At 38.5% G+C, this 27,941-nt stretch overlaps 2 protein-coding genes across 9 annotated transcripts in view; both read left to right on the forward strand.

The window, feature by feature from the left end:
* DLG1 (discs large MAGUK scaffold protein 1) overlaps positions 1 to 20,595 on the forward strand; it is a 275,356-nt gene extending 254,761 nt beyond the window's left edge. For all 8 annotated transcript variants that reach the window (XM_057739271.1, XM_057739270.1, XM_057739274.1 and 5 more), the window contains 3 exons: positions 7,509 to 7,618; positions 17,799 to 17,890; positions 18,719 to 20,595. In XM_057739271.1, the coding sequence (XP_057595254.1) occupies positions 7,509 to 7,618; positions 17,799 to 17,890; positions 18,719 to 18,825 (309 nt within the window). In that variant the 3' untranslated portion in view covers positions 18,826 to 20,595. The remainder of the gene's footprint in view (positions 1 to 7,508; positions 7,619 to 17,798; positions 17,891 to 18,718) is intronic.
* LOC130855532 (N-alpha-acetyltransferase 35, NatC auxiliary subunit-like) lies at positions 954 to 3,341 on the forward strand. Its single transcript, XM_057739279.1, is given in 3 exon segments — positions 954 to 1,981; positions 1,983 to 2,388; positions 2,390 to 3,341. Coding segments are annotated over 3 exon segments (2,001 nt in total). The 5' UTR covers positions 954 to 1,106; the 3' UTR covers positions 3,110 to 3,341.
* Positions 20,596 to 27,941: the final 7,346 nt, after the last annotated feature.

A 27,941-nucleotide genomic window follows, 5' to 3' on the forward strand; every position in this document is an offset into this window, starting at 1 on the left:
AGCATCAGACCCAGATGACTTCAAGGGGGAATTCTAACAAACCTTGAAAGGTTAGGTCATCCTAAAGCTCCATAAATACTGTTGAAGAGCATTCTTTTTATGAGGCAAGTCTAGTATTAATATCTAAATCTGATGAAGACAGTGAAAATTATAGACCAATATCATTCATAAATATCAATACAAAAGTGTTAAGTATTTTAATAAACAGAATTCAGTACCACATTGCAAAAGTCATATACCATGACCAAATGGAATTAAAGGTATTTAAGGTCACCTCCATATTAGGAAATCCATTAATGTAATCTACCATGTTAACAGATCTAACAGAAAAATCATATATTCATAGATGCCTGAAAAGCATCTGGTAAAATTCAGTACCTCTGCTGGGAGGGAGAAATCTCAAAAATATAGAGATTGGTTTTGTTGTTTGTTTGTTTAAACATTTTTTTTTTTAATGTTTTAAATTTATTTTATTGGCTGTGTTGAGTCTTTGTTGCTGTGCGTGGGCTTTCTTTAGTTGAGGTGAGCAGGGGGCTACTCTTCATTGTGGCGTACAGGCTCCTCATTGCCGTGGCTTCTCTTGTTGTGGAGCACGGGCTCTAGGCGTGTGGGCTTCAGTAGTTGCAGCACATGGGCTCAATAGTTGTGGCGCAGGGGCTTACTTGCTCCTCGGCATGTGGAATCTTCTTGGAGCAGGGATTGAACCCGTGTTCCTTGCATTAGCAGGCAGATTCTTAACTACTGCGCCACCTAGGAAGCCCCGAGATTGTTATTTTTTAAAGAGGTAAGGGGCGAGTCCCCAGGCGTGAGGGAGAGGAGGCGGGGTCGCGCGCACCGGGCGTACGCATGCGCGCCCGCGGCCGGTCGGGCAGGGCTGAGAGGGGAGGGGGCGGCGGGGGCGGCCGAGGCGGCGTCTTTATTTCCGCGGCCGGACGGCCCGTGGCGGCGCGGGTGGCCACGGGAGAAGTAGGTAGGGACCGCCGCGCGGAGCCATTGAGACTTCCTCCCTCCTGTGCCCGAGAACCGCAGCCCCCCGCGCGTGTGGCAGACCCTGGGGACGCCAGGTCACCGTGCGGCCCCGGCCCTCCCGCCGCGCTTCAGGCATAATGGTTATGAAAGCTTCTGTAGAAGATGATGATTCAGGATGGGAGCTCAGTGTACCAGAAAAGATGGAAAAAAGCAATACAAACTGGGTGGACATAACCCAGGATTTTGAAGAAGCTTGTCGAGAATTAAAGTTGGGAGAACTGCTTCATGATAAGCTGTTTGGTCTTTTTGAAGCTATGTCTGCCATTGAAATGATGGATCCCAAGATGGATGCGGGCATGATTGGAAACCAAGTTAATCGAAAAGTTCTCAATTTTGAACAAGCTATCAAGGATGGCACCATTAAAATTAAAGACCTCACCTTGCCTGAATTGATAGGGGTAATGGATACATGTTTTTGCTGTTTGATAACATGGTTAGAAGGCCATTCCTTGGCACAGACAGTATTTACGTGCCTTTACATTCATAATCCAGACTTTATAGAAGATCCTGCCATGAAAGCTTTTGCTCTGGGTATCTTGAAAATCTGTGACATTGCAAGGGAAAAAGTAAATAAAGCTGCTGTTTTTGAAGAGAAAGATTTTCAGTCAATGACTTATGGATTTAAAATGGCTAACAGTGTGACAGATCTTCGAGTTACAGGCATGCTAAAAGATGTGGAGGAAGACATGCAAAGAAGAGTAAAGAGTACTCGAAGTCGACAAGGAGAAGAAAGAGATCCAGAAGTTGAACTAGAACACCAACAGTGTTTAGCAGTATTCAGCAGGGTGAAATTTACTCGAGTGTTACTGACAGTGCTTATAGCCTTTACTAAGAAAGAGACCAGTGCTGTTGCAGAAGCTCAAAAATTGATGGTTCAAGCAGCAGATCTTCTTTCTGCCATTCATAATTCATTGCATCATGGCATCCAGGCCCAGAATGATACTACAAAAGGAGGATTTTTTCTGTGAATTTAGTGAACAATCACCTTGTGTTCTTTCAAGATCTCTATTACAAACCACTTTCCTGGTGGATAACAAAAAGGTCTTTGGAACCCATCTCATGCAAGACATGGTGAAAGATGCACTTCGGTCTTTTGTCAGTCCTCCGGTGCTCTCCCCAAAGTGCTGCCTATATAATAATCACCAGGCTAAGGACTGTATTGATTCCTTTGTTACTCACTGTGTTCGGCCATTCTGTAGTCTCATTCAGATCCATGGACATAACAGGGCTCGACAGAGAGATAAACTCGGTCATATTCTTGAGGAATTTGTTACCTTGCAGGATGAGGCAGAGAAGGTTGATGCAGCCCTTCACACTATGCTGTTGAAACAAGAGCCCCAAAGGCAACATTTGGCCTGTTTTAGGTACCTGGGTACTTTACCATAACCTTCGAATTATGATACAGTATCTTCTAAGTGGTTTTGAATTGGAACTCTACAGCATGCACGAGTACTATTACATATATTGGTATCTCTCTGAATTCCTTTATGCGTGGTTGATGTCGACATTAAGTCGTGCCGATGGCTCTCAGATGGCAGAGGAAAGGATAATGGAAGAGCAGCAGAAAGGCCGTAGTAGTAAAAAAACAAAAAAAAAGAAGAAGAAAGTTCGCCCATTGAGCCGAGAAATCACAATGAGCCAGGCATATCAGAACATGTGCGCTGGAATGTTTAAAACCATGGTAGCATTTGACATGGATGGCAAGGTACAAAAACCCAAGTTTGAGCTTGATAGTGAACAAGTTGGATATGAACACAGATTTGCTCCGTTCAACAGTGTCATGACGCCACCACCAGTGCACTATCTGCAGTTCAAGGAAATGTCTGACCTCAATAAATATAGCCCTCCTCCTCAGTCTCCAAAACTGTATGTGGCAGCTAGTAAGCACTTTCAGCAGGCAAAAATGATATTGGAAAATATCCCAAACCCAGACCATGAGGTCAATAGAATTTTAAAGGTTGCCAAACCCAACTTTGTGGTTATGAAGTTATTGGCAGGAGGACACAAAAAGGACTCTAAGTTTCCGCCTGAATTTGATTTCTCTGCTCACAAATATTTTCCTGTTGTGAAACTTGTTTGAGAGAGAGACTGAAAAGGTGACCAAAGGGGTGGCGTCTGCTTTCAGATTCTACTCTTAGAGGATCTATCCATCAGTCTTACCACATAACGTGAAGTGAAATGGATTTCTTGGGTAACAACCCATTATAAGGAATACTTTTAATTTGACAGCCTTATATGACGTGAATGAAAACTGCTGTTTTAAAGTGGTTTATTATGTTCTATGGATGAAACTGGTCATATTGAATGCATTGATGAACATTATATGGTTTTATTACAGATTTAATCATAAATCATTTTTTATGAATGAGTGAAAATAGTGTTTGTAAAGGTTAATAAATTTCTTGACAAAAAATACAAAAAAAAAAAAAAAAAAAAAAAGAGGTAAGGGGCTTCCTAGGTGGCGCAGTGGTTAAGAATCCGCCTGCCAATGCAGGGGCACGGGTTCGATCCCTGCTCCAGGAAGATCCCACCAAAAAAATAATTAAATAAATAAAGAGGTAAAAAGAAAAGATTGAGATGGATGGATCCATATTCTTTGTTTTAAATTCTCAGTGGGAGCAACATTGAGACAGTGTCATTATGATGAGCAGTGCAGGGATGTCCGTTATCTCTGCTGCTCCTCAAGGTATTAGTCAGTGCTGTTACACAATACAAAATCAACCAGAGGCATAAGAATTGGAAAAAATAAAAATAAAACTCTCTCTGTTTTCAGATAATACAGTACACCTCGAAACCATACAAAATCTACTATAAAATTTATTTTGTAAAATATAAATTCATTATAAAATTAAGGACTGTTATAAAATCAAACATAAGCTAGAGTAAGGTAGCATATAAAATTAATATACAGAGATTAATAGCTTTCTTTTACATGAACAGTAATCAGAAGATGATGATAGAGAAAACCCCATTTATAACGTAGGAAATAGAATGTAAAACACTTAGTAAACTTAATGAGAAATATGCAGATTTATATGAGGAAATCTGTAAAACACTCCTAAAAGACAGACTATTAGACTTGAGCAAATTGAAAGCCTCCCTTATTCTTAGCTATGACAATTCAACATTGTAAAGCTGCCACTTCTAAGCTAATTTACAGAACACAATCCAAATAAAAATAACCACCGGCTTTTTTATGGGGTTAGACAGATTGAAGTTCATATGAGAAGTCAGGACAACACAGGAAGAAAAGCTACAAGAGATTCCAGCCCTACCAGATATTAAAGAATACCATTAAGTCTTCTTGATTAAAACAGTGTGCCACTGGCCCATGAATAGGACAAAAAGATGAGTAGAATAGAAAAGAGAATTCAGGAAAGACCCAAATACATATGAAAATATAGTATACGACAAAGGTGCAATCTCAAGTCACTGGGGCTTTTAATAATGGACTTTTTAATAAATAGTGCTGGAACAATGGAGAAAAGATAAATTAGAACCATACTTCACACCATACACAAAAATTGGCTCTAATACAATTGACAGAAGAAAATATAACCTGGGCATAGGGAAGGTTTTTTTAACCATGAATCAAAATTCAGAGGCAGTAAAAGATTGATAAATTCTGAGCACATGAAAATAAAAAGACTTTTTGCTTGGCCAAAAAACTTTTCCAAAAACTAATAGAAAACACCATTACTAATGTCAGGAAAACAACTGACAGAAAAAATCTGCAAGAAAAGGGCTGATATTCCTAAAATATTAAAAACTTAAAAATTGAGGGAATACAGACCAAATCTAATAGAAAATGGACAAAAGATACAAATACACAGTTCACACAAAAATAAGATATGAAAATGATAAATCAAACCTGAGATCAGTTACCTACAAAGGGTGGAGTGGAATGGATGGGAGATTGGGATTGAGGTAGAAAGGATGGAGGTGTAACATTTCTCCAAGTATATCTTTTTGTATAATTTTGACTTAAGAGCGATGTAACATTTTGTATATTCAAAAAATAAAAAGAGAAGATGAGGGGAAAGCAGAGTGATATGCAAACTAAATTAATGTAGTCTAACTGTATTTTAAATAGTGGGTTTTAAATTAATTTTCAAATAACTTCATTGAAAAGAGGGAGGGGAGGTGTCTTAATCCCAATAATCCTTGAAGACAAGACTAAAGACAGAAAACCTATGAACATATATCGAGCTCTAATTAGTAGGTTTGTTTTTCAGAGTGGTGTGGGCTAATAAGTCTGAAAGTATATTTTAGAGTTGAGCAAACAAATTAATGTATTGACAATTGACGGAAACTAGATTTCTCACTGTCAAAGAAGGGATTTTAGAAATATGCAAAGGGGAGAGTAGAATAAACTCTGTGATAATTGGATTGGAATTAGAGATATGGATATAAACCTATGCATCTTAATATATATAGAGAAACATAAATGTGTGTATATGTTTTGTTGCTGTGTCCACAAAGGAGACCTAAAAATGATGACTTCTCAGTAAACAATGAGAATATCTAGTGCCTAGATCTTGGCTTCTAAATGCTACCCTCCATTAAAAAGATCCAGAACTCATTAGAAAAGTAGCTGATTCCATCAGGAAAGTACAAGATGAGCCTAGAACATTTTGCTATGCCAGAAAACTGAGGAGGTGCTTAAAGAATGATACGAATATGTCAAAAAGACACTGAAGCCAATCTGTAACCCCCCCCCCCCCCCAGTGGCTGTCTGGGATGATTGGAATATTAAAATAAATGATGATAACATTATAACATAAAATTAGAATCCAAGAGTCCATAATGGTATAAATGAATATATGAATAAATAAACACGTAGATAGAAGGAGAAGCTTTGCCTTGCGTTATTAGAATGTCTACTAATAAAGTTAGAAGAAATGGTGGAATTAGGAGATCTGTCTTGACAGCCACCATGATAATAATTGTTTCAGGTAAGAATCATCAGTGTATGATAAAATTAGTGAGTGAATTAATATCTGATGAGAAACAGGATATTTACATAGTTTCAACATATCCTTCCCCCAAATACTTATCAGTTACAAAAGGAAAATAGTAATCTTACTGAAATCTGGCAGACAAAACCTTTAGAAAGTGATCAAAATTAGCATCACTAGTAGACATCATATGCTTCCTGATATGATGGAGTGAGAAGGGTGCAACACCACTTCTGTGGTTTCCTGCCAAGCGTGTATCCTGCCATCTGATGGGAAACAGCGGGCAAGCCCGGGGTGAGGCATGTTCTGTACTCTTCAAAAATGTCAAGATCATGAAAGACAAAGACTAAAGAACTGTGCTAGATTGACAGAGACTAAAGAGACATTACAACTGAATGCAATGTGTGGTCCAGGATTGGACCCTAGAGCAAGAATTCTTTTTTCCCTTTTTCAGTGAAGGGTACTAGATGACCAGCTGAAATTATACTGTGGTTATGTAAGAGATGTCATTATGTTTAGGAAATATAGGGGCAAAGAAGTATTATGTCTGCAATTTACTGTTAAACTATTGTGTACATATATAGAGAGGGAGATAAAGCAAACAAGATAGAAAATGTTTCAATATAAAGTTTTTTTTTAATTTCTAAACAATCAGGTAAAATAGTAATATCTAATAAAAGCAGGTGGTGGGTACATGTATGACTGTTATTTTCTTTACTTTTCTATATGTTTAAAGTATTCATACACTATTAATTTTTTTATTTTAAATATTCCTACTAAGTTGAAATTATCATTCATTGAAGTGGATTCCAGCCCTTAGATTATGAGATGCATGGGGCGGGGCAGGGGGGAGTACCTGCTTTTAAATGTTATAATAAAATCTGTTTGATAAATTAGAAGTCCTACCCTATTTAACATGGAAATGCTCACCTTTACTAAAAACCTTAAGGGCCTTTGGCAGTGAATTTAAGCATGTCAGGAAGTTAAATTCAGAACTGCAGTTTCCAAATGCTCCAGTTTGTGATAAAGTTTTTGCTGGTCCCCAATAAGATGAAAAATAGGATAGTGTAGTGGTAGTGATGTTTTATAAATTTAAATTTATTCCGTTTTAAATATTCTCCTTTATCCTAGGCTTTTACCTTCTTGTTTGATCATATATTCTTTTATGAAATGACAGTTGTGGTATGATGGTAGCTTAGGGTATTTTTTAGTGCTCTTTCTCAGCAAAATAGAAGATAGGAATCCTGTATTGGTTGCCATTTTGAGAGATTGCTGGTCTGTGAAAACTAGGAGTGAGGGCACTGTATTTTCATCCCTTTTTAAATGTAATATTTAAGAATGGAGAATGAGCCGTAGTCATTATTCATTGTCTTCATAGCAGAAGTGACAGGTTTGCTTAAAATGAACAGGATTCAGACATAAAATTTAGGTTTTATACTTGTAGGAAATGTACCTTTAATACATTGTACCTTTGAAAATATTTGGTTCACTTGTTCTTCTTCCCTATTTCCTCTATTTTAGGGCAAACACTGTATCCTCGATGTGTCTGGAAATGCCATAAAGAGATTACAGATTGCACAACTTTACCCAATCTCCATTTTTATTAAACCCAAATCCATGGAAAATATCATGTAAGTGTAAATGTCTAAGGTATAGCCTCTAAGTACAAATCCAGTCTCTGTTACTTATTAGATTGGGTAATTTACTTACCCTTCTTGCATCTCAGTTCCTTTATCTGTAAAATGCAGATAGTAATAGTATATCACTCTTGATATTAACTATCATCAGCATCAACATTAATATACTAAAGTAACCTATTAGAATTTTTAGGGTTGGTCACGTGACTAGTTCCGACTTAACTGGGCAGTGAAGCACTGGGTAACCATTCAAAGAAAATAATGTATAACTATTTACCTATTAGAGGACAGAAAATAGAATTTAAGTAAATACTAAAAGAAGAGAAGAATGAGCAAATAGAAGTTATAGGTAGGGCAAAGGATTCAGACAGTAAGATAGTATAAATTAACTCAAATGTTTCATTAATTAAATGCTAGACTAAGTGGTCCAATTAAAAGATGAAAATTGTCAGAATAGAGGAAAGAAAAATAAATATGTTTCTTTTGTGAAAAAGGACAGAAATCTTTACCTTCTACTCCTCTAGGTTCTCAACTGGGCCTTTGTAAAAAAAAAAACACAGACTAACAAGAGAAAAGCATGCAAATTTATTTAAGTTTTACATGACAGAGGGCCCTTCATAAGGAAATGAAAACCCAGAGAAATGGTTAAACCTGAACATTTTTATACTAGGTTAGATGAGGAGTGGAGAGTGATGGGAGAATGTAATAGAAGCAGAGAATATGACTCAGGAGTAGTAAAATAGTGGAAACTTAGTAAGACTTGTTCATTCAGATCCCTGTCAGCTTCCCTGCATCTCCAGAGATAAGGATGCTCCTTTTCTTCCAATATAGGGAGGCCACCTCTCACATGAGGGTCTTACTGACCTGCTTCAGGGGACGGTCAGATAGTCCTTCCTGTACCTGTCATTTTTCAGATTCCTTCAACATAAAATATTCATTATGCCCAGGTGCCTTTTTTGGGGGATAGTGTGCGATAAAACCCATTGATCGTATGCTGCTTTCATAAGACATACCTTAATTATTAGTCTATGGAAATGCTGAAAGAGAATAGAAAAAAGGGATATACCATGCAAACACTAAACAAATTAAGCTGGTTTATACTACTTTCAAAGTATACTTTAAGGTAAGAAGTATTACTAGAAATAAAGAGAGACATTCATAAAAGTTAAAGGTTCATTCCATTGGGAAGATATTTTTATACATTTGTTTTGCACTATTAGTAGCAGTCTCAAAATATCTAAAGCACAAATTGACAACTATATAGGAAAAATAATAATTCCACAGTCATGGTAGGTGAACTTAACAAATGAATCACAAAGTAATACAATGAGAAAACAGGGACATCATGGTGGTCCAGTGGTTAAGAATCCACCTTCCAATGCAGGGGACACAGGTTCAGTCCCTGGTCAGGGAACTAAGATCCCCCATGCCACAGAGCAACTAAGCCCACATGCCACAACTTGTGAGCCCGTGTGTCTGGAGCCTGTGAGCCACAATTAGAGAGAAGCCTGCATGCCTCTGCGAAGAGCCTGCATGCCACAGTGAAGATCCTGCATGCCACAACTAAGACCTCATGCAGCCAAATAAATAAATAATTAGCTAATATTTAAAAAGAAAAACAAAATCAGTAAGGATATAGAACAACACAAATTGGAAACTTTACCTGACATACATAGACTGTTGCACTCAACATCTGCAAAATTTACACCTTGGTTTCAAGTGCACTTAAAACAATTACCAAAGCTAATTATATGCTAAAGCCACAGATTTCAAATGATTAAAAACAAATATTCTCTGACCATAATGAAATTAGAATACAAATGAATAATTAAAAGGTCACTGGAAAATCCCCAAATATTTGAAAATTCTGTGGGTCAAAGAAGAAATCAGGGCTTTTCTGCTGGCGCAGTGGTTAAGAATCCACCTGCCAATGCAGGGGACACGGGTTTGATCCCTGGGCCAAGAAGATCCCACGAGCCACAACTACTGAGCCCACATGCTGCGACTACTGAAGCCCATGCACCTAGAGCCCATGCTCTGCAACAAGAGAAGCCACCACAATGAGAAGCCCACACACCACAACAAAGAGTAGCCCCTGCTCACCACAACTAGAGAAAGCCCACGTGCAGCAATGAAGACCCAATGAAGCCAATAAATATATAAATAAATAAAAAATTTTTTTAAAGATGAAATCACACCATAAGTTAATAAATGTTTTGAACTCAATGGTAGTAAAACTGTCAAGTAAATAAATTTGGAGGATGTAGTAGCGTAGAAAAAAAACATGGTAGGGAGGATTAAATCAAAACTGTTTTCTTTGAAAATCTGTGAACTATTGATAGGAAAGATCAAAGAAAGAAAATTTGCAAGGCATAAAGAACATCAGGAATGAAAATGGGAATGTCACACTACACATCCAGTAGACATTAAAAGTGTTAACACTGGCAACCCAGTAGAAAAATGAGCAAAGAACTTGGACACTTCACAAGAGGATCCAAATAGTCAATAAACATTTTAGATAGGGCTTAATCATGGAGATGCAAGTTACAACCACAAGGTCGTATGTTATACTAACACCCAGACACCAATATAGCTAAAATGAAAAATCATCAAATGTTGGCAAGGATGTGGGGCAGCTGAAACTCATCACACTGATAGGAGTGTAAATTGCTACGTCCACATTGGTACATTATTCACAGTATCTCTCAAAGCTGAACATACACATAACTTAGGACCCAGAAGTCTCATTCCTAGATACATACTCAACAGACATGTTTATATATGTTTACCAAAGAAATGTACCAGATTAGACAGAAATGCTATACTAAATAACCAAAAACTTGAAACTATCCAAATGGCCATCAGTGTATACATAAATATGACATATTCACACAGTGAAATGTTCTACAGTGATGAGAGTGAGCAATCTCCAATTACAAGCAAAAGTATAGAAGAATCTCACAAACATAACTTCAGTTTAAAAAAACCCTAAAAGTATATATACTCTGTGATCACAAATTTAATCGTTGCTTATAGAAATCAAGTAGAGGTTACTCTTAGGGTAGGTTGGTGACTGGAGTGAAGACACCCAGATTCTTAGGTGCTGATGTAATGTTCTCTGTCTCAGTCTAGGTACTGGATATACAGGTAAGTGTAAGTTGCTGAAAACTCATCAAGATACACATTTATGATATTTCTCTTCTATGTTTGAAAATTATACTTTAAAAAAATCTGAAGAAATAGAAAACCTAGACCTATACTACTGAAGGACTTGACTCTGTTATGAAAAGCCTTCCCACAAATAAAACACTCACTCAAGAGGATTTACTGAATTCTACCAAAAGCTAAGAAGTAATACCAGCCTTATAAAGATTCTTGAACTAAGTTTATGAGCATTAATTTAATACCAAAATCTGTCAGAGATTTAACAGGAAATGAAAATGACCAACCAGTCTTACCATGAATATAGATGCAGAAATCCTTACCAAAATATGAGCAATCTGAATCCAACAATTTTTTTAAATAAGATAAAATATAACAGCCAAGTTTGGTTTATTTAAGGAATGCAAAGCTAGGTTAACATTTAAGATTAATCACTGATAGAACTATAGAGAAGATGGAGTAGGAAGCACCAGGAATCCATCTCCCCACCTGGACAACAGTTGGACTTGCAGAGTCTGTCTGATGTAATTAAAGTTGACCCTTGAACATCACAGGTTTGAACTGCATGGGTCTACTTAAACATAGATTTTTTTTTTTTTTTTTTGGCACACGGGCTTAGTTGCTCCGCGGCATGTGGGATCTTCCTGGAGCTGGGATCGAACCCGTGACCTCTGCATTGGCAGGCAGATTCTTAACCACTGCGCCACCTAGGAAGCCCTAACCATAGATTTTTTCAGTAGTAAATACTGCAGTACTACTCAGTCTGCAGTTGATTGAATCTGTGGATGCGGAACCATGAATAGAGAGGAACCCAGTATATGGAAGGCTGACTGTTAAGTTACACATGAATTTTCAACTGCATGGAGGCTTGGCATCCCAACCCTGACGTTGTTCAAGGGTCAACTGTATTTTGGAACTCAGGAGTTCGTTGAAGGCTTGCAGCTTCTAGGGAATGGTTTGAACTGTCAGATTTGGTTAATTTCAGCTCTTACCATGGTAGCAACTACCTATTTCCCCACCTTCAGCCCCCTGTCAGGTAGCCATGCACTCATTCCTAGAGTAGCTTGCATAAAGCTTGTGGGAGCCAAGGTGGGAAATAAGGACCTTGTCCTCCAAACACTGGGGATCTGTGCTCTGAAAGCTGATTGGTGCTTCTGGTCGTGGAGGTGTAGACAGAGCAGGGAGCCACTGTTGCAGACCCCACTGCCACTATCGCAGGGCCCCACCTCTCCAGCTGAAGTGACTTCTAGAGAGTTAAGGGGCTGGTGCCTATTTCCCCCCTCTTATGTTTTCCTTTTTCCCATTTGGGAGCCAGACTAGGACATTCACATTTAGGGGAATTTAGAAAGTCACAGGGTCAGAAAAGACCTCAGAAGACCTTATGTGTATACCTCAGGCTAATCCCTAGGATGGAGGCATCCTACAACAATTTAAAAAAATAAAGGAAGAATTTTACCTGTGGCATTATCACATTATAAGATTCCAGTGCCCAGTATTCAACAGAAATTCACGAGGCATACAAAGAAACAAGAAAGTATGGCCTATTCAAAGGAAAAAAAAAATCAATGGAAACTATCCCTGGAAAAGACCTAATGGTAGATATACTAGACAAAGACTTTAGGACAGCTGTCTTGAAGTTTCCTTAATGAACTCAAAGAAGATGTGGGAAAAGTCAAGAAGACAAAGTGTGAACAAAATGGAAACATCAATAAAGAGGTAGAAAACCAAAAGGAAATTCTGGTGCTGAGAAGTGCAATAACTGAAATGAAAAATTCACTAAAGGGATTCAAACACAGATTTGAGCAGGCAAACTTGATAGAAGAATGGAAGTTATCAAGGCTATGAACAGAAAGAGAAAAGATTGAAGAAAAGTGAACAGAGCCTAAGGGACCTGTGGGATACCATCAACCAGAAGAAATATGCATCTGGGAGTCCCAGTATTAGAAGAAAGAAAAGGCAGAGAGAATATTTGAAAAAATAATGCCTGAAAGCTTTCCAAATTTGATGCAAGACATGAATATAAACATCTAAAAACTTAACAATCTTTGAGTAAGATGAACTCAAACCCACACTGGAACACATTTTAATCAAACTATCAAGAGACAAAGAATTCTGAAAGCAGCAAGAGAAAAGTGACTCATCACATACAGAAGTCCTTATTTTCAGTAATTATTTTCTGGAAGTGGGTAAAACTCTCCAATTAAAAGACAGAGATTGGCAGACTGGATAAAACACATGAGATCCAAAGACAAGCAAGTTGAGAAAGTAAAAGAGATGTTCTGTTCAAGTAGTAACCAGAAGAGATCAGGAGTAGCTATACCAATATCAGACAAAGTAGACTTCAAATCAAAAAAGGTTGTACATGACAAGAAGGACATTGTATTATTAATAAAAGCTTAAATATGGCAAGAAGATATGTTATAAAGTTATGTACCTAATAACAGAGCATCAAAATACATGAAGTAAAAACTGACAACTGAGGGGAGGACTAGAAGGCTCTACAGTGATAGTTGGAGACTTCAATACTCAACTCAAAATAATGGATAAAACAACCAGATAAAAGATACGTAAGGAAATAGAGGGCTTAAACAACACGATAGACCAAATAGACCTGACAGACACCTACGGAACACTAGCCAGTGGTAACAGAACACTGTGCCTCTCACGTGCACCTGGGATATTTGCCAGCGTAGACCATAGGTTGGGCCACAAAAGTTGATTCTTCAGAAAGATCAGCAAAGGTGACAAACCTTTAGGTAGATAGACTACAGGAAAAAGTGAGAAGACACAGATTACCAATCTCTGAAATGAAAGTAGGGACATTACAACTGATTCTACAGAAATAAAGAGGATTAAAGGAGTATTATGAACAGTCGTACACACACCAAAACTGTGGATAGCATAGATGGGCAAATTGCTAGAAACATGAAATCTACCAAGACTAAACCACAAAGAAATAGAAAATCTGAATAGACCTTTGTAGTAAGTTATGTATACGTATAACTTACACACCCTATATTAAGAAAATTGAATCAGTAGTCAAAAACTCCCAACAAAGAAAAGCCCTGGATATGATGGCTTCCCTGGTGGATTTTAATAAACATTTAAAAGAAGAACTGATGCCAGTTCCTCCTAACTCATTCTATGTGACCGGCATTACCCTGATACAAAAGCTATACAAAAAATCTACAAGAAAAGAAAACTATAGACCAATGTTTCTTATTAACATCGATGTAAAAATCCTCAACAAGATATTAGCAAACATAATTCACCAACATATTAAGAGGATTATACACCATGAACAAGTGGGATTTATTCCTGGAATGCAAGGATGGTTCAACGTATGAAAATGGATCAGCATAATAAACCACATCAACAACATGACGGGGGAAATCATATGGTCATCAGTTGATGTAGAAAAAGCATTTGACAGTATTCAACACCCTTTCTTGATAAAGATGTTCAACAAAATCTGAATAGAAGGAAACTATCTCAACATAATAAAAGCCATGTATGAAAGACTGACAGCAAACATAATGGTGAAAGACTGAAAGCTTTTCTTCTAAGATCAGGAACAAGGCAGCGATGCTTGCTTTCACCACTTCTATTTCATGTAGTACTGGAAGTTGTAGCCACAGGAATTAAGGGGGAGTGGGGGGGGGACATCCAGGTTATTAAGGAAGAAGCAAAATTATCTCTGTTTGCAGATGATATATCTGTAGAAAACCATAAATACTTCACACAAAATCCATTAGAACTAATAAAGTCAGCATACAAAAAGCACTTACATTTCTGTACATAAACAGTGAACAATCAGAAAAGGAAATTACAAAAACAGTCTCATTTACAATAGCATCAAAAAGAATAAAATACTTAGGAATTAACTCAACCAAGTAGGTGAAAGACTTGTACAATAAAAACTATAAAACATTGCTCAAAGAAATTAAAGATATAAATAAGTAGAAACACATTCCATGCTCATGGATTAGAACACTTGATATTGTTAAAGTGTCAGTACTACCCAGAGTGACCTGTATATTCAGTGCAATGCCTATCAAAATCCCAGTGACGTTTTTTGCAGAAATAGAATAAAATTCATACTAAAATTCATATGGAACCTCAAGAAACCCCCAAATAGTGAAAACAATCTTTAAAAAAGAACAAAAAACTGGAAGACTCACACTTCTTGATTTCAGATTTTACTGCAAACTATAGAAATCAAAATACTATGGTATTGGCATAACAACAGAGATAAAAAAAAACCTGGGGGGAAAATGGTCAGTTGATTTTTGACAAGGATGGGAGACCATTCAATGAGGAGAAGAGAGTCTGTTCAACAAATGGTGCTAGGAAGACTGCATATCCACATACAGAAGAGTGAAGTTGGATCCTTACCTAATAGTACGTACAAAAGTCAATGAGAAATGGATCAAGGACCTAAATGTAAGACAAAACTCTTAGAAGGAAACATAGGACAGAAGTTTCACAGCATTGGATTTGGCTGTGATTTCTTAGATATGACACTAAAGACACAGGTAACAAAAGAAAAAAAGGGAGGTTAGACTTCATGAATATTTCAAAGCTTCTTATATCAAAAGACACTATCCACAGAATAAAAAGGCAGCCCACAGAATGAGAGAAAATATTTGTAAATCACATATCTGATAACGGATTAATAGCCAGAATATGTAGAAAACTAAAACTCAACGACAACAACAAGAAAAACTTGATTCAAAAATGGGCGCAGAACTTGAATAGACATTTCTGCAAAGATGATAAACAAATGGCCAGTAAGCACGTGAAAAGATACCTAGCATCACTGATCACTAGGGAAATACAAATCAAAACTACAGTGACATACCACCTCACACCCGTTAGGATGGCTGCTATCAAAACAAAACACGTGTTGCCAAGGATGTGGAAAAACTGGAACTCTTGTGCACTGCTGGTGGGAACGTAGAGTGGTGCAGCTGCTGTGGAAAATAGTATGGCACTTCCTCAATATACTAAATTATCACATGATCCTGCAGTTCTGCCTCGTAGTATATACCCAAAAGTATTCAAAACAAGGTCTTAAAGAAGTATTTGTACACCCACGTTCATGCTATCATTATTCACAGTAGCTGAAACATGGCAGAAACTCAGTGTCCGTTGACAGATGAATGAATAAGCAAAATATGGTATATGCACCCAAAGGAAGGAATTTCTGCAGTGCGTTACAGCATGGGTGAACCTTGCAGACATTATGCTAAGTGAAGTAAGCCAGTCACAAAGAGACACATACTGTATGATTCTACTTATATGAGGCCCTTAGAGTAGTCAAAATCATAGAGACAGAAAGAATGGTGGTTGCCAGGGGCTGGGGGAGGCAAGAGTGCAGAGGTGTGTTTATAGGGACAGAGCTTTCATTTGAACAGATGCAGTGAATTATAGGGGTGGGTGGTGGTGATGGTTGCCCAGGCACTAATGCCACTGAAGTGTATGCTTTAAAATGGCTAAAATGGTAACTTTCATGTTTGTAATTTACCACAACCTTTAAAGTAATGTTTAAAAATCAGTGTAGTGTAAGACTTGCAGACAGAAAACAAAGATGGTTACCAAAGAGGAGGGGGAGGGAGGAGTTAGGAGTTTGGGATTAACGTTACACACTATTATATATAAAATGGATAAACACCAAGGACCTGCTTTATAGCACAGGAACTATATTCAGTATCTTGTAATAACTTGCAATGGAAAAGAATCTGAAAAAGAATATATATATGAAAAGAATAGATATATGACAGAATCATTTTGCTGTACACCTGCAACTAACAACATTGTAAATCAGCTATACTTCAGTTTTTTAAAAAATCAGTGTAGTGTACCACATTGACAGATTTTACAGGGCGTTCCCTGGCGGTCCAGTGGTTAGGACTCGGCACTTTCACTATGGTGGCCCAGGTTCAGTCCCTGGTGGAGGAACTAAGATCCCACAAGCCACACAGCGCAGCCAAAAAAAACAAACAAAACATTTTAGCATAAAGGAATATGACCTTTTTAATAAATGCAGGAAAAGCATTTGATAAGATTAACATCTATTCATGACAAAAATAATTTTGTAAACTGTGAATAGAAGGGAATTTCCTTGATCTAATGAAGGTCGTCTATAAAATATCAAAGCAAACATCATATTTGATGGTGAAACATTGAAAGGTTTCCCTCTTAAGTTGGGAACAAACTTCCATATATACCCACCATCCAGCTGTAACAGTAATTATCAACTATGACCAATCTTGTTTCATTTGTGTCATCCCCCTGCCCCCCTTACCCTTCCATTCCCAGTTATTTTGAAACAAACCCCAGACATTATATGATCTCATCAATACATCTTTGTATATATTTGAAAGAAAATTTCTTCATTAAAAAACATCACTGTGATGTCACACTAAAACAGTAATTTCTTGATATTATCAGATAGTTCATATTTTCTTGATTGTCTCACAGGTTTTCTTTGTGTTTTTTCAATTTGTTTGAATCAAGTTCCAAACAAGGTCTTTCCTTGAAAGTTGGTTGTTAAGCCTTTTTATCTAGATTCTCCCTCAGTTATCTATTTCTTTTTCCTGTTTACTTGTTGAAGAAACCAACTCATTTATTCTGCAGAGTTTTCCCCAGACTGTATTTTGCTGATTGTCTTCTCATGGTATTATTTAATGTGTTCATGTATTCTCTTTACTATCTATAAATTGGTAAGTATACTGATCTGTAAGTCATATTTTAATAAATTTTCATCAAAGTCGAAACTGTCTTAGTTTTTTTGGCTGTCTTGAACTAATGCGTTAAATGAAAAATGTGTTAAAACCATTGTCATTCCAAGTATGAAGCTTCATAGTCAGTGACTGAGTATAGTTTTTAATGACATTAAGATTCTCAACAGAGCTCAACTTTTTATGATTTTATGTCTTCTCTCCTTTGTCATCCTTTTTCAAAAGTGTTATAATGTAGTCATTACTAATTTCTAAATTTATTTCTATAGGGAAATGAATAAGCGTCTGACAGAAGAACAAGCCAGAAAGACATTTGAGAGAGCCATGAAACTGGAACAAGAATTTACTGAACATTTCACAGGTTGGCATCATGTGTAGCAGTGCCCTTTATGGTAGAATTTTGCTTTGGAGCCATATGAACTGACCTGTTGAAATGGAATTTGAACTGTGCCCACATTTACCAGTAGTAATAATAAGTGCTGATATTTTCAGAATAATTCATCTAATCTAGGTTGCAGTGATGAGGAATCTTGAAATTTAGTGTTTCTTAGGTTGTTGATGAGGACGGCGTGTACAGGAGTAATTCATACTGACCAGAGGAAAACATTCAGACTTGATTTCTTCTATGAAACTGACTTTTCTCTTATTCTTTATAAATTGTGATCCATTTTTGTTGTTGTAGTTTGTTTGAAATAATGATTAGCTTATATTTGGTGTTCATATTAAGTACCAGTAAGTGTCACCCATGGTGGTTTTTTTTTTTAAGGATTTTTAATAATTTCAGACATAGAAAAATCTCAAGAATAGTACCAGCAATTCTCATATGCCTGCTTTCCACTGATGTTAACATTTTACCACATTTATTATGTTTTCTGAGAAACATTTAAGAATAAGTTGCAGACAGATGCTCTTTTGCCTCTAATTACTTCAGTGTCTATTTCCCAGATACACAAAACAAAGTAAAAATCACCAAATCTTGATTTTTGATACATTTTTAAAATAAAATTTTGTCTATTTTATGAACAGGAAAGTTAGTGAAATGAGCTTTTTACTAAGCAAACAATACATAAATGGTATCTCTTCCGGAATGAGTATTTCTTAAGATATAGCTTCTACTGTTTTACCAATAATTGCAATGGTGAAGATAAACAGTTAATGGAGGTTTATGATTTTGTTTCTATCATTACAGCTATTGTACAGGGAGATACGCTGGAAGACATTTACAACCAAGTGAAGCAGATCATAGAAGAACAGTCTGGTCCTTACATTTGGGTTCCAGCAAAAGAAAAGTTATGAGGACTGATGTTTCTCTGTTTCTCGTTTCCACAGTCTCGTGTTTGTTTGTTTTTTTTTGACACTTCTTTGCCCTTTCCTTCTGGAGTCTGTCTTCAGTACTTCTTCCATGTTGAATCATACGCCACTCATCACGGTCTGCAGTTGCACTTATTTTTGACGTCTTAGTATCTCCTTCAAGTTGTAACATCTGTATTATTTTATCTCACTATTGGTTTGTGGCCATTTTTCACAACTGAAGATGGAATGGCCTGACCAGCTATTAATAGGATTTAGGGAGATGGGGAAATTGTGGTAAAATTCCTTAATGTTTAAGGGAAAGTAACTTTAAGAGATTTTCAGAAAAGCTTTATATACATTCTTTCCAAATTTCAATATAAATGAAAGAAAAGTGGTTTTAATCCATGATTTAGTAAACTTTGAGCAACAATGCACGCTTAACTTTAATAGCATGGTTTGGCCAATATATTAGCTCTCAAGTCCTTTTCTCAATTGACTTCTGTTATCAAAGCAAATATTTCATTATAAACAAATAAGGAAAATATGTTTTTTAATTTCAGAATTAACATCTGAGTTAACTGTAATAATTTCACAAGGGATATTCATTTTTCATAAGAGTTCTTCTTAAAGTCTTTCGTTGTTTGAAGTTTGTTTTTTTCTTCCCAATAGATTTGCTAGGAATAACAGCGTTTAAATGTTTTTAATCTACTTGTGCAACACTATGTATAGTGTCTTACAGTTGTTCAAACAGAATGATCATCACATTTTCTGAACTGAGGCCATGTTTAGGTGCTAGGGGAGCTCACCTTTTACACATAAGGTTGAGAGAATTTCATAGACATCAATACAAAGCAGACATTACATTGGTGATATAGTAATCATTATGGCAGTGGGAAAGGAGTCCAATTCATAGTCTAAAACTTTAAATGCATTCTTAGGGGTCAGATTTTAATGAATATTTTACCCACAATAACTGACTATTTTGTTATAATAAAATATATATATAAATATATATAAAACTTTCTTTAAACTCTAACTATGGGAATTATTTTCTTTACATAGTTGCACACACACAAACATATATATGTATATTTAAAATATATTTTTTTTTCTTTTGCCACCTACTCTTTTTGTTTGGTTTTTAAATTAAATATTGATTGATTAGACTTTATCTTCCTTAATCATGTGAAGCGAAAACTGGAGTATGGTGGTTGTGAAAAGAAACCTTTAGGGAAATTAGATTATGAGTAAAAACGTGGGCATGTTCTCCTCTTTTCTATAAAAGTTTTCAAATCATTTCTGGTTGGATTTTTGTGAGGGTTTTTTTGAGGTGGGTGGCGGGTCGTTGTTTCCATTGTTCTTGTCATTGGGTGTGGATTTGGTCTGCACCTCTCCTTCCAATTCTCCTTTCATTAATAGGCAGACAGGCAAAAGTCTCACGTGTACAAGTGTTTTCCCCGCAGACTGCACACCTTCCATCTCTCGTAGGTGCTCTGCAGTAGAGTTGCACAGATCCTCATGGTGAGCGATTAAGAAATTTTAGTGAAAAGTAGACAACAATTTCAGAAATCAATTTCTCTGGTCTTTTATGTTAATAATACTGTTTGGCTTCCCATTGCTTTTTTGGAGTTGTTTATTAAATATGTGTTTTTGACAACCTCCTCATTACAGTTTCTTAAACAAATGAGTACTGGTTTGTAAAGAATTATCAGCATTATCCATTCCGTTTATGAGAAAGAGGAGAACAGCTAATAAACTTTATTGTGAAGTCTGTATGTTAAATGTGTCTTATATTCTGGAAGAAAAAATTATTTTACAAGCTAGCATTGTCTTGCAACAATTTGGGGCATCACATGATTTGTAAACTGAATTCAAGAATCATCAGGCAGCCTAATCCAATTTCTTCTGCAGGTTTTGGAATTGAATATGTTAATACATTGAAATACATACCGTAGCTGTTACATGCTAAATATAAGTTGTTACCAAACATAAACATATTAGAAGAAAACCATCGTAAAATGATCTCACGAGCCCCAGAAATCACCTCATAGCAGGACCCCCAGCATAAGCCATTTTGAAGTATTTACTGGTCAAATGTTCTAAAATATCAAGAGGTTGTACAATGACACCATTTGTGTGTTAAAGTGTATGTTACATCGCTTTCTGAATGTCCTTGTTCAGTGATTTTTTTGTAAGAAGATACTTTTGTGCACCTTTCTAGATTGTATAGAATTATTAATAAAAGTACTAATTGCTTAGTACTACTATGCAACAGACACTTTAGTGTACTATTATTTAATTTTTCAAAAGAGGGTAAGAGTTATTGGTATCGGCCCCACTGTAAGGCTTAAGCAGAATCTCTTGGCTGAGATTACTTAGCTTGCAAATGGCAGTGCTGATATCGAAGTTTCTCTGCCGCAAGTCTTTCTAACATACTCTGCTGCCTCGTATTTCAGCCCCTGCTGTGTAAGGCACTGTGACTTAGGTTATGTTGTGTTACTGCCCCTTTACAGATAAAGATAGACTTAGATGAATGAGTCCTTGCCCAGAGTCACACAGGAAGTAAGGACAGACCCATAGAACAAATCATTCCCACCACACCTGGAAGGACTATTTCTGGGAAACAAGCCAGTCTAGCACTGTTATAGTGACATACAAGGAAAGAACCTCTTTAGAACCAAAAATGGAACACTATTCATTAGGGGGAAAAGTCCCCTATTCTAATACATAGGGAATAATCCTATTTTGACTGTTTTATGAAATATTCCATATTTTTAATATGCTTCTTAATATCCTTAATTTGGCAAAAATAAAAATGCCTCTTAAGTGTGACTGCACGTCTCTGGTTGCTTTTCTACTCCATATCTGCACAGGGGTCTTCAGAAAATGATGGGAGCTTAGCACTTCCCAGTGGCTCAGTGGTGAAGAATCTGCCTGCCAATGCAGGGGACACAGGTTCCATCCCTGGTCTGGGAAGATCCCACGTGCTGCAGAGCAACTAAGCTGGAGTGCCACAACGGCTGAAGCCCACACACCTAGAGCCTGTGCTTCGCAACAAGAGAAGCCACCCCAGTGAGAAGCCTGCGCACCGCAACAGAGTAGCCCCCACAACTAGAGAAAGCCCGTGCAAAGCAACAAAGACCCAATGCAGCCAAAACTAAATTTTAAAAATAAAGCCATTATTTAAAGAAAAAAAAAATAATGGGAGCAAGCTTGAAGGGCTTATTCCAGCAGAATACACTCTGATCAGCAAATACCTGCTGAACCCCTGCATAGAGGTTAAACTCCAAACGTGGCAATTTGAGGACTTTACTAACGAGGAAAATTTGTTTTATAAAGTACTGAGCAGTTACCTTCTAAGATTCTGCCTTGAATGCTCTTCATTTACAGGTGGTGAAACAGAGGCCCACAGATCCCTGTGTCCTAATCACAGCTGCACCTGCAGCCAGGAACAGAGCCAGGGTTGGCGCCTTTAAGTCCTGGCTCCTGGAACAGTAGTCTTTCTCCCATTCCAGTTCCTCTTCCTCCCTTGCTGCGCGCTGAATTTAGTAGGCTGTTCAGTCCGTGGAGATTTGAATTACTGATTTAAAGGAGGTCAATATCAGTGACCTTAAGAGGTTTTGTTGAGGTGGTCGAATTTGAAAGAGATCAGGGAAGAACACAGGTGTCGCTTTTTCTGGCCCAGCTTTAGGTTGTCTGGTTCAGTCCAGTGCTGAAGAGTCCTCGGATCTCCTTCCAGAGTTGCACAGCTCTCGGCTCCGGCCTGGCAGCAGTGCTGTGACGTGAAGAATGGGGGCTCTGCGGTCGGAGCGTGACTCGCATGCCGGTTCTGCCGCTCACTGGTTATGTAATGTTAGCTGGGGCAGGTCCTGTCATCCCTCTTCCTGTTTACTTATCTGTAAAACGAAGGTGTTTTGAGAATCCATAAGATTACAAATAAAGGGGGCACTCGAAAAGTCAGTTCCCTTTTCCTTGAAGTCAGAAATCTGGAATTGTTGCAACTGCCCTTGTGTGGATTAACTTGAGCCTGCCTTCTGCCATGTTTTAAGTGAGACGGATTGACTGCCTTGCAGGATTCTTAATAAAGGTTAAGGCAGGGAGCACAGAACACCAGTCACAGCATCTGATACTTGACTCAGTGTCTGCTCTCCCGCTTGCTCTGCGGTGTGGGTGGTGCAGTGGAGTGAGAAGGAGGAATATGGCCCACCATTCTTCGTCCCTATAGGGGAATTCTCACAGTTTTAGGTAAACTATTTACATGTCAGTCTCTAATCTTGTTTACTCGTCTCCTAAGGATCCGCGCTCTTTGTCAGAGACGCTGTGACTGTGACCTACCCTATCTCAACCTTAGACTTGGAGCTGGGAGACAGCAGGATTTCATAAGTGATTCTCACATCTCTGCCCAGGGTTAGACCCAGCAGTCCCCAGCAACTCTCCAGAACATAGCTATTGAGAGGCTAGAAACAGGTCTGGAAAAAATTAAATTGCTGAGATAAGATACATTTTCTTTCAATTTAAGAATCAAATAGTCACTACTTACTGAGCGACTAGTTTCTCATTTACTTGCTACTACGACGACCAGCTCTTTCTCCATTCCACCCCAAAATATGGTTACCTGATAACTGGCAAATCCTGGTCATCTAAGCAGCATTGTGAACAGAATTGGTGGTCAGGTAACCTGCTGTTATTGTTTGAGACGTTTAGGGACAGGTACCAAGCCTTACCAGGGGGAGTTTCACACTAGGATTTTTCTAGCAGTTTCTCTCACCTATGGTAGTGGTGAAGAGAGATAGAAGAAGGGGGGGAAGGGGCAGGTGAAGGCTAGAATTTCTCACCATCTCTTGTTTACTGTTGTTGAAGTATGATATACATACATAAAATGCATTAATATAAGTGTACGTGGGTGTCTCTGAATTTTCACAGACCAGCATCGCTGGTGTCATAGCCAGCATGAAGCTCAACAGGCAGAGCAGGACCTGCACCCCCCAGCTCGCTCACAGTCACTGCTTCCTGCTGCCAGGGAAGCCACTGTCCTTTCTTACTATATACATTTTTTTAACCTACATGTGGTAAAATGACATACCATTCCGTGAGTTCCGATACATGCATAGAGTCATGTAACCACCCCCACAGTCAAGAATACAGAACAGTTCTGTTATCCCCCAAATTTCTCTTATTCTTGCCTCCAGACCCCAACTTCTGACAACCCCTTGTCTTTTCTTAGTGCCTCTACTAGTTTTGCCTTTCCCAGGATGTCATCTAAATGGAATCATGTCACGTGTAGCACTTGGAGCGTGGCTTCGTTCACGTAAGCAAAACGCATCTGAGAGTCATCCCTTGTTGCCGCAGTAGTTTGTTAATTTTCATCACTGAGCCGTTGTGCCTTTATGAATGTACTGCGATTCCTTTGTCCACTCACTGATGGAAGCACTTTGGGATGGCTTCCAGTTGTCCCCGCTGTGCTTTTGAATTTCATTACAACCATAGGCCTGCGGGAACAAGAAGCAAAGCCAGACATGGGTCTCTGATCTGACAGCCATAGCAGGCCCTCCCCAGCCCCACCTTTATCTCTTCTCTGAGCATCCACGCATTTTGACATTGCACAGGCGCCCATCCTCCTAAAGCAAACTCTAAATGCAGAACAATAGATCCCGAGAGGCTGTTCACAGAACAAACCTGTGCCTAAAGTAGGACGCTGCTAGAATACCATTTAGGATTTGTAGAATCTCACATCCCCAGGAATAACACTCTTGATGCAGTAGCTGGGTGTGCCGGTTACTGGTGCCAGACTCTCATTGTTTGTGTGCTAAGGGAAGTACAGCTTGTTTAGGACAGTAGTGAATGAGAAGAAAGTCGTCTGAGCAGCAAGTGGGAACAGCTACTTGTCAAACATGAAATTGCCTAATAGCCTTAAAATTTAGAAAACAGTCCATGGAGACAGCCCTAATCTTTTAAGAAAACCTAGTCTGTCGAACACCGAAAAGACTGTAAAGTTATCAACTACCAATTTTCTTTAGGTGGTGACCTCTGCATCACTCATAGTGTGACTGACAGAAATCTAACTCTAGGGCGGCACGCTCAAGGAATCGGAACCAGATCTGGCCCCTCATTGATTGGTTTGATCCTCAACTTCTTTGCATGCAGATGGTACACTCAGCCTTGTTGGTGTTTTCCATTCTTATCACATGATGACTTGATTTCGAATGTGTGTGTTTTCAAAAAACAGGTCATGCATGCCTTTAAACTGGATCTAGACTAAACCTTAGGAAGTACCTGGTGTTTACCCAAAGTAAGCATAAAATATTCGCGTATATAATCATCCCTACTTCTGCTAATTAGCTGTTAATGACAGATTTCATTTGGGCAGTTTTAACTACAGTAGAATGATTTTTTTTAACTCTACAGAAGTCAGTGCACAAAGCAATTACCATGTGAAACGATACAGCGAGTTTTCTGGTGGAAGGAAAGATTGGAATGAGTGATGCAATCTTCCTTCAGTGTGTCTAAAATTAGGTTCATATACCTCACAGATGGGAGGGCTAAAAAGAAGAGGAAGGTCCCATATGTTCCACACTATAAATCTCTACAAAAAAGGTTTCTACGTCTTGTGAGAGTCATTTGATCAAAAATATCTACTTCCCTAGTGGTATTTAAGGCTAGAAAAGATATCTCTTGATGATAGATCCATTTCTTTCTCCGAAAGTTCCAGATCTAGTTTATCTGACATTCCTCACTAGTTCCTTACTAGGAAAGAGCTTTACTAACCGCTTACCTAGTTTTCCACCTGTGGCTAATAATAGTTGTACCTAATAGAATATTCTTTCCATCACCCAAGTTGTTAACTTTGCTTGGCGTTCTCTTCCTCACGCATCTAGTCACTACCGTTGGGCTCTTTCCTTGACATCATATTTTTCTTGCTGTCATTTCCACTGTCATCATTCCAATCCAGGTCCCTAACCCACCCTCACCCGCAGGCCTGGATTATTGCACTGGCCCCGTAAATCATCTCCCAGCCTCTCATTGCTTCCTTGCTAATCCAGGTAGTCATCCACCAAATGACTTTTCCTAAAATGCAACTTGGATTGTGTCCTCAATGACCTTCATGGGTACTAAATCCAAATGAATGCTTTTACCTGTATATGTGGTTCCTGGAATGTAACGTGGTCAGCAAATTACTCACCTCCCCCGTCATCCTTAGTCATACATTCCCTGCAGTGTTCGTCTTGTGTCTGGTGCTCATGCACATTCCTACTGGGCTAATTGCTGTGTCCTCCCTACCCAAGTCCGCTCATCAAGGCTCTACCTTTCTTCAAGACTCCACCTTTCTTCAAGACTCCCCCTAAATCCCTCCTGCGGAGGCCTTCCCAGGTATAGCCCTTGACGCCTGAATTCCTGCAGCACTTCCTGGGTGTCCGCTTAATGCTGAGCATGCGCTCTCTGTGCTGCCTTTACAGATGGCCTTCACCTTGCGCTCCTGTGCCCCAGTGAAGCGCCCGGGGCAGGTGATCAGGGCACACAGCTCCTCTTCTTTTCCAGAGCCTGCAGGCCTCTGTACAGCATGGTCATCCTCACTGCCTCTGTTTTTGTTTTTTTGTTTTCTTTTTATATAAATGTATTTATTTTTTATTTATTGGCTGCTTCAGGTCTTCGTTGCTGTGCACGGGCTTTCTGTAGTTGTGGAGAACGGGCTACTCTTCCTTGCAGTGCACAGAGTTCTCATCGCGGCAGCTTCTTTCGTGTGGAGCACAGGCTCTAGGCACGTGGGCTTCAGTAGTTGCAGTGCGTGGGCTCAGTAGTTGTGGCTCTAGAGCGCAGGCTCAGTAGTTGTGGCGCACGGGCTTAGTTGCTCTATGGCATGTGGGATCTTCCTGCGCCAGGGATCAAACCCATGCCCCCTGTATTAGCAGGCGGATTCCTAACCACTGCACCACCAGGGAAGCGCACTGCCATTTTTATTTTTTTTATTTTTATTTTTTACTGCCGTTGTTTTTAATGGGGTGAAAACAGCCTTGTGTAATTGCTGGCAATGACTTCATTTGCAAATTGGTAGAGTTGAGGACATGAAGAAGGGGATGAGAGTGTATAAAAAGTCTGATTATAAATCCCTAAATTAGCTAAAATTTTTTGTTTAACTATAGTCCTTTCCTTTCTGGTTCCTGGAATAACAATCTCCCTTCCTGAAGATGCTTTGTCACTTTTCTCTTTTTGTATCAATTTTATCTTCCTTGTGCATATGTTTTCATTATAAGTCATCTGAAATCTCCTCGGAAGTAGCTGGGTAAGAATAATTTCTCTCAAAGTCTAAGTGACGGAGCCAAATATAGTATTCTTGATTTTACTTGTTAGCCTCCTTTTATTACCGGTTTCCTTTTATTGAAATCTTATATTCAATAAAATAGATGGAGATTTAGTAATGGCTTTAAAGCTGTGTCTCCAGAGTTAATTTTGGAGACTTTTAATCTTCTTAATTTTAAAGTCTGGACTGCAAGGAGAATTTTCAGGGGGGAAAAAATTTTCGTGGTTTGGTAATTAAATAATAAACTGAGCTCCAGAATGAGAGACTTACCCTTGAATGCAAGTCTGACTCCTGTTGGAGACTTTCCCACCCCTCATTTTAACATCCCCGAGGAAGAAGCATTTTCTCTTTCCTTTCAAGATCACCCTCTGCTTGTCCCCCTGATCTTATTCCTCACGTCTTCTTCCCTTACCCTCTTCTCCAGTATCATTATTCTCCTTCCTCCATGACTCCCTGTGCTCTGACTATATGATCAAATCTCTCCTATCCTATAAAAACTTTCCCTTGACCCAGAATCTCCTGAAAACAACCCCTCTTCTCTTCTAAATATCTTGAAAGAGACACATCGTCCACTTTTCACTTAAATCATATTTATTGAGTGCCTACTTGTCCCAGACACAATGCCAGACACTGGGAAGGGTGGCAGACGAGATGTCACCCAGGCCCACGTGGTCAGCCTCCTGGCCAAGCCTCAGCCCTCGGCATGCCACTGAAGCGGCTCAGACAAAGCCTCTGGGGACCTAGTCCTCAAACTCTGTGGCTCTTCTCAGCCTCCTCCAGCAGTATGAGACACCTTAACAATAGGTAGTGACATCCTCACACC

Source organism: Hippopotamus amphibius, chromosome 6 (assembly GCF_030028045.1).
Source record: "Hippopotamus amphibius kiboko isolate mHipAmp2 chromosome 6, mHipAmp2.hap2, whole genome shotgun sequence".
Classification (NCBI taxonomy): Eukaryota; Metazoa; Chordata; class Mammalia; order Artiodactyla; family Hippopotamidae; genus Hippopotamus; species Hippopotamus amphibius.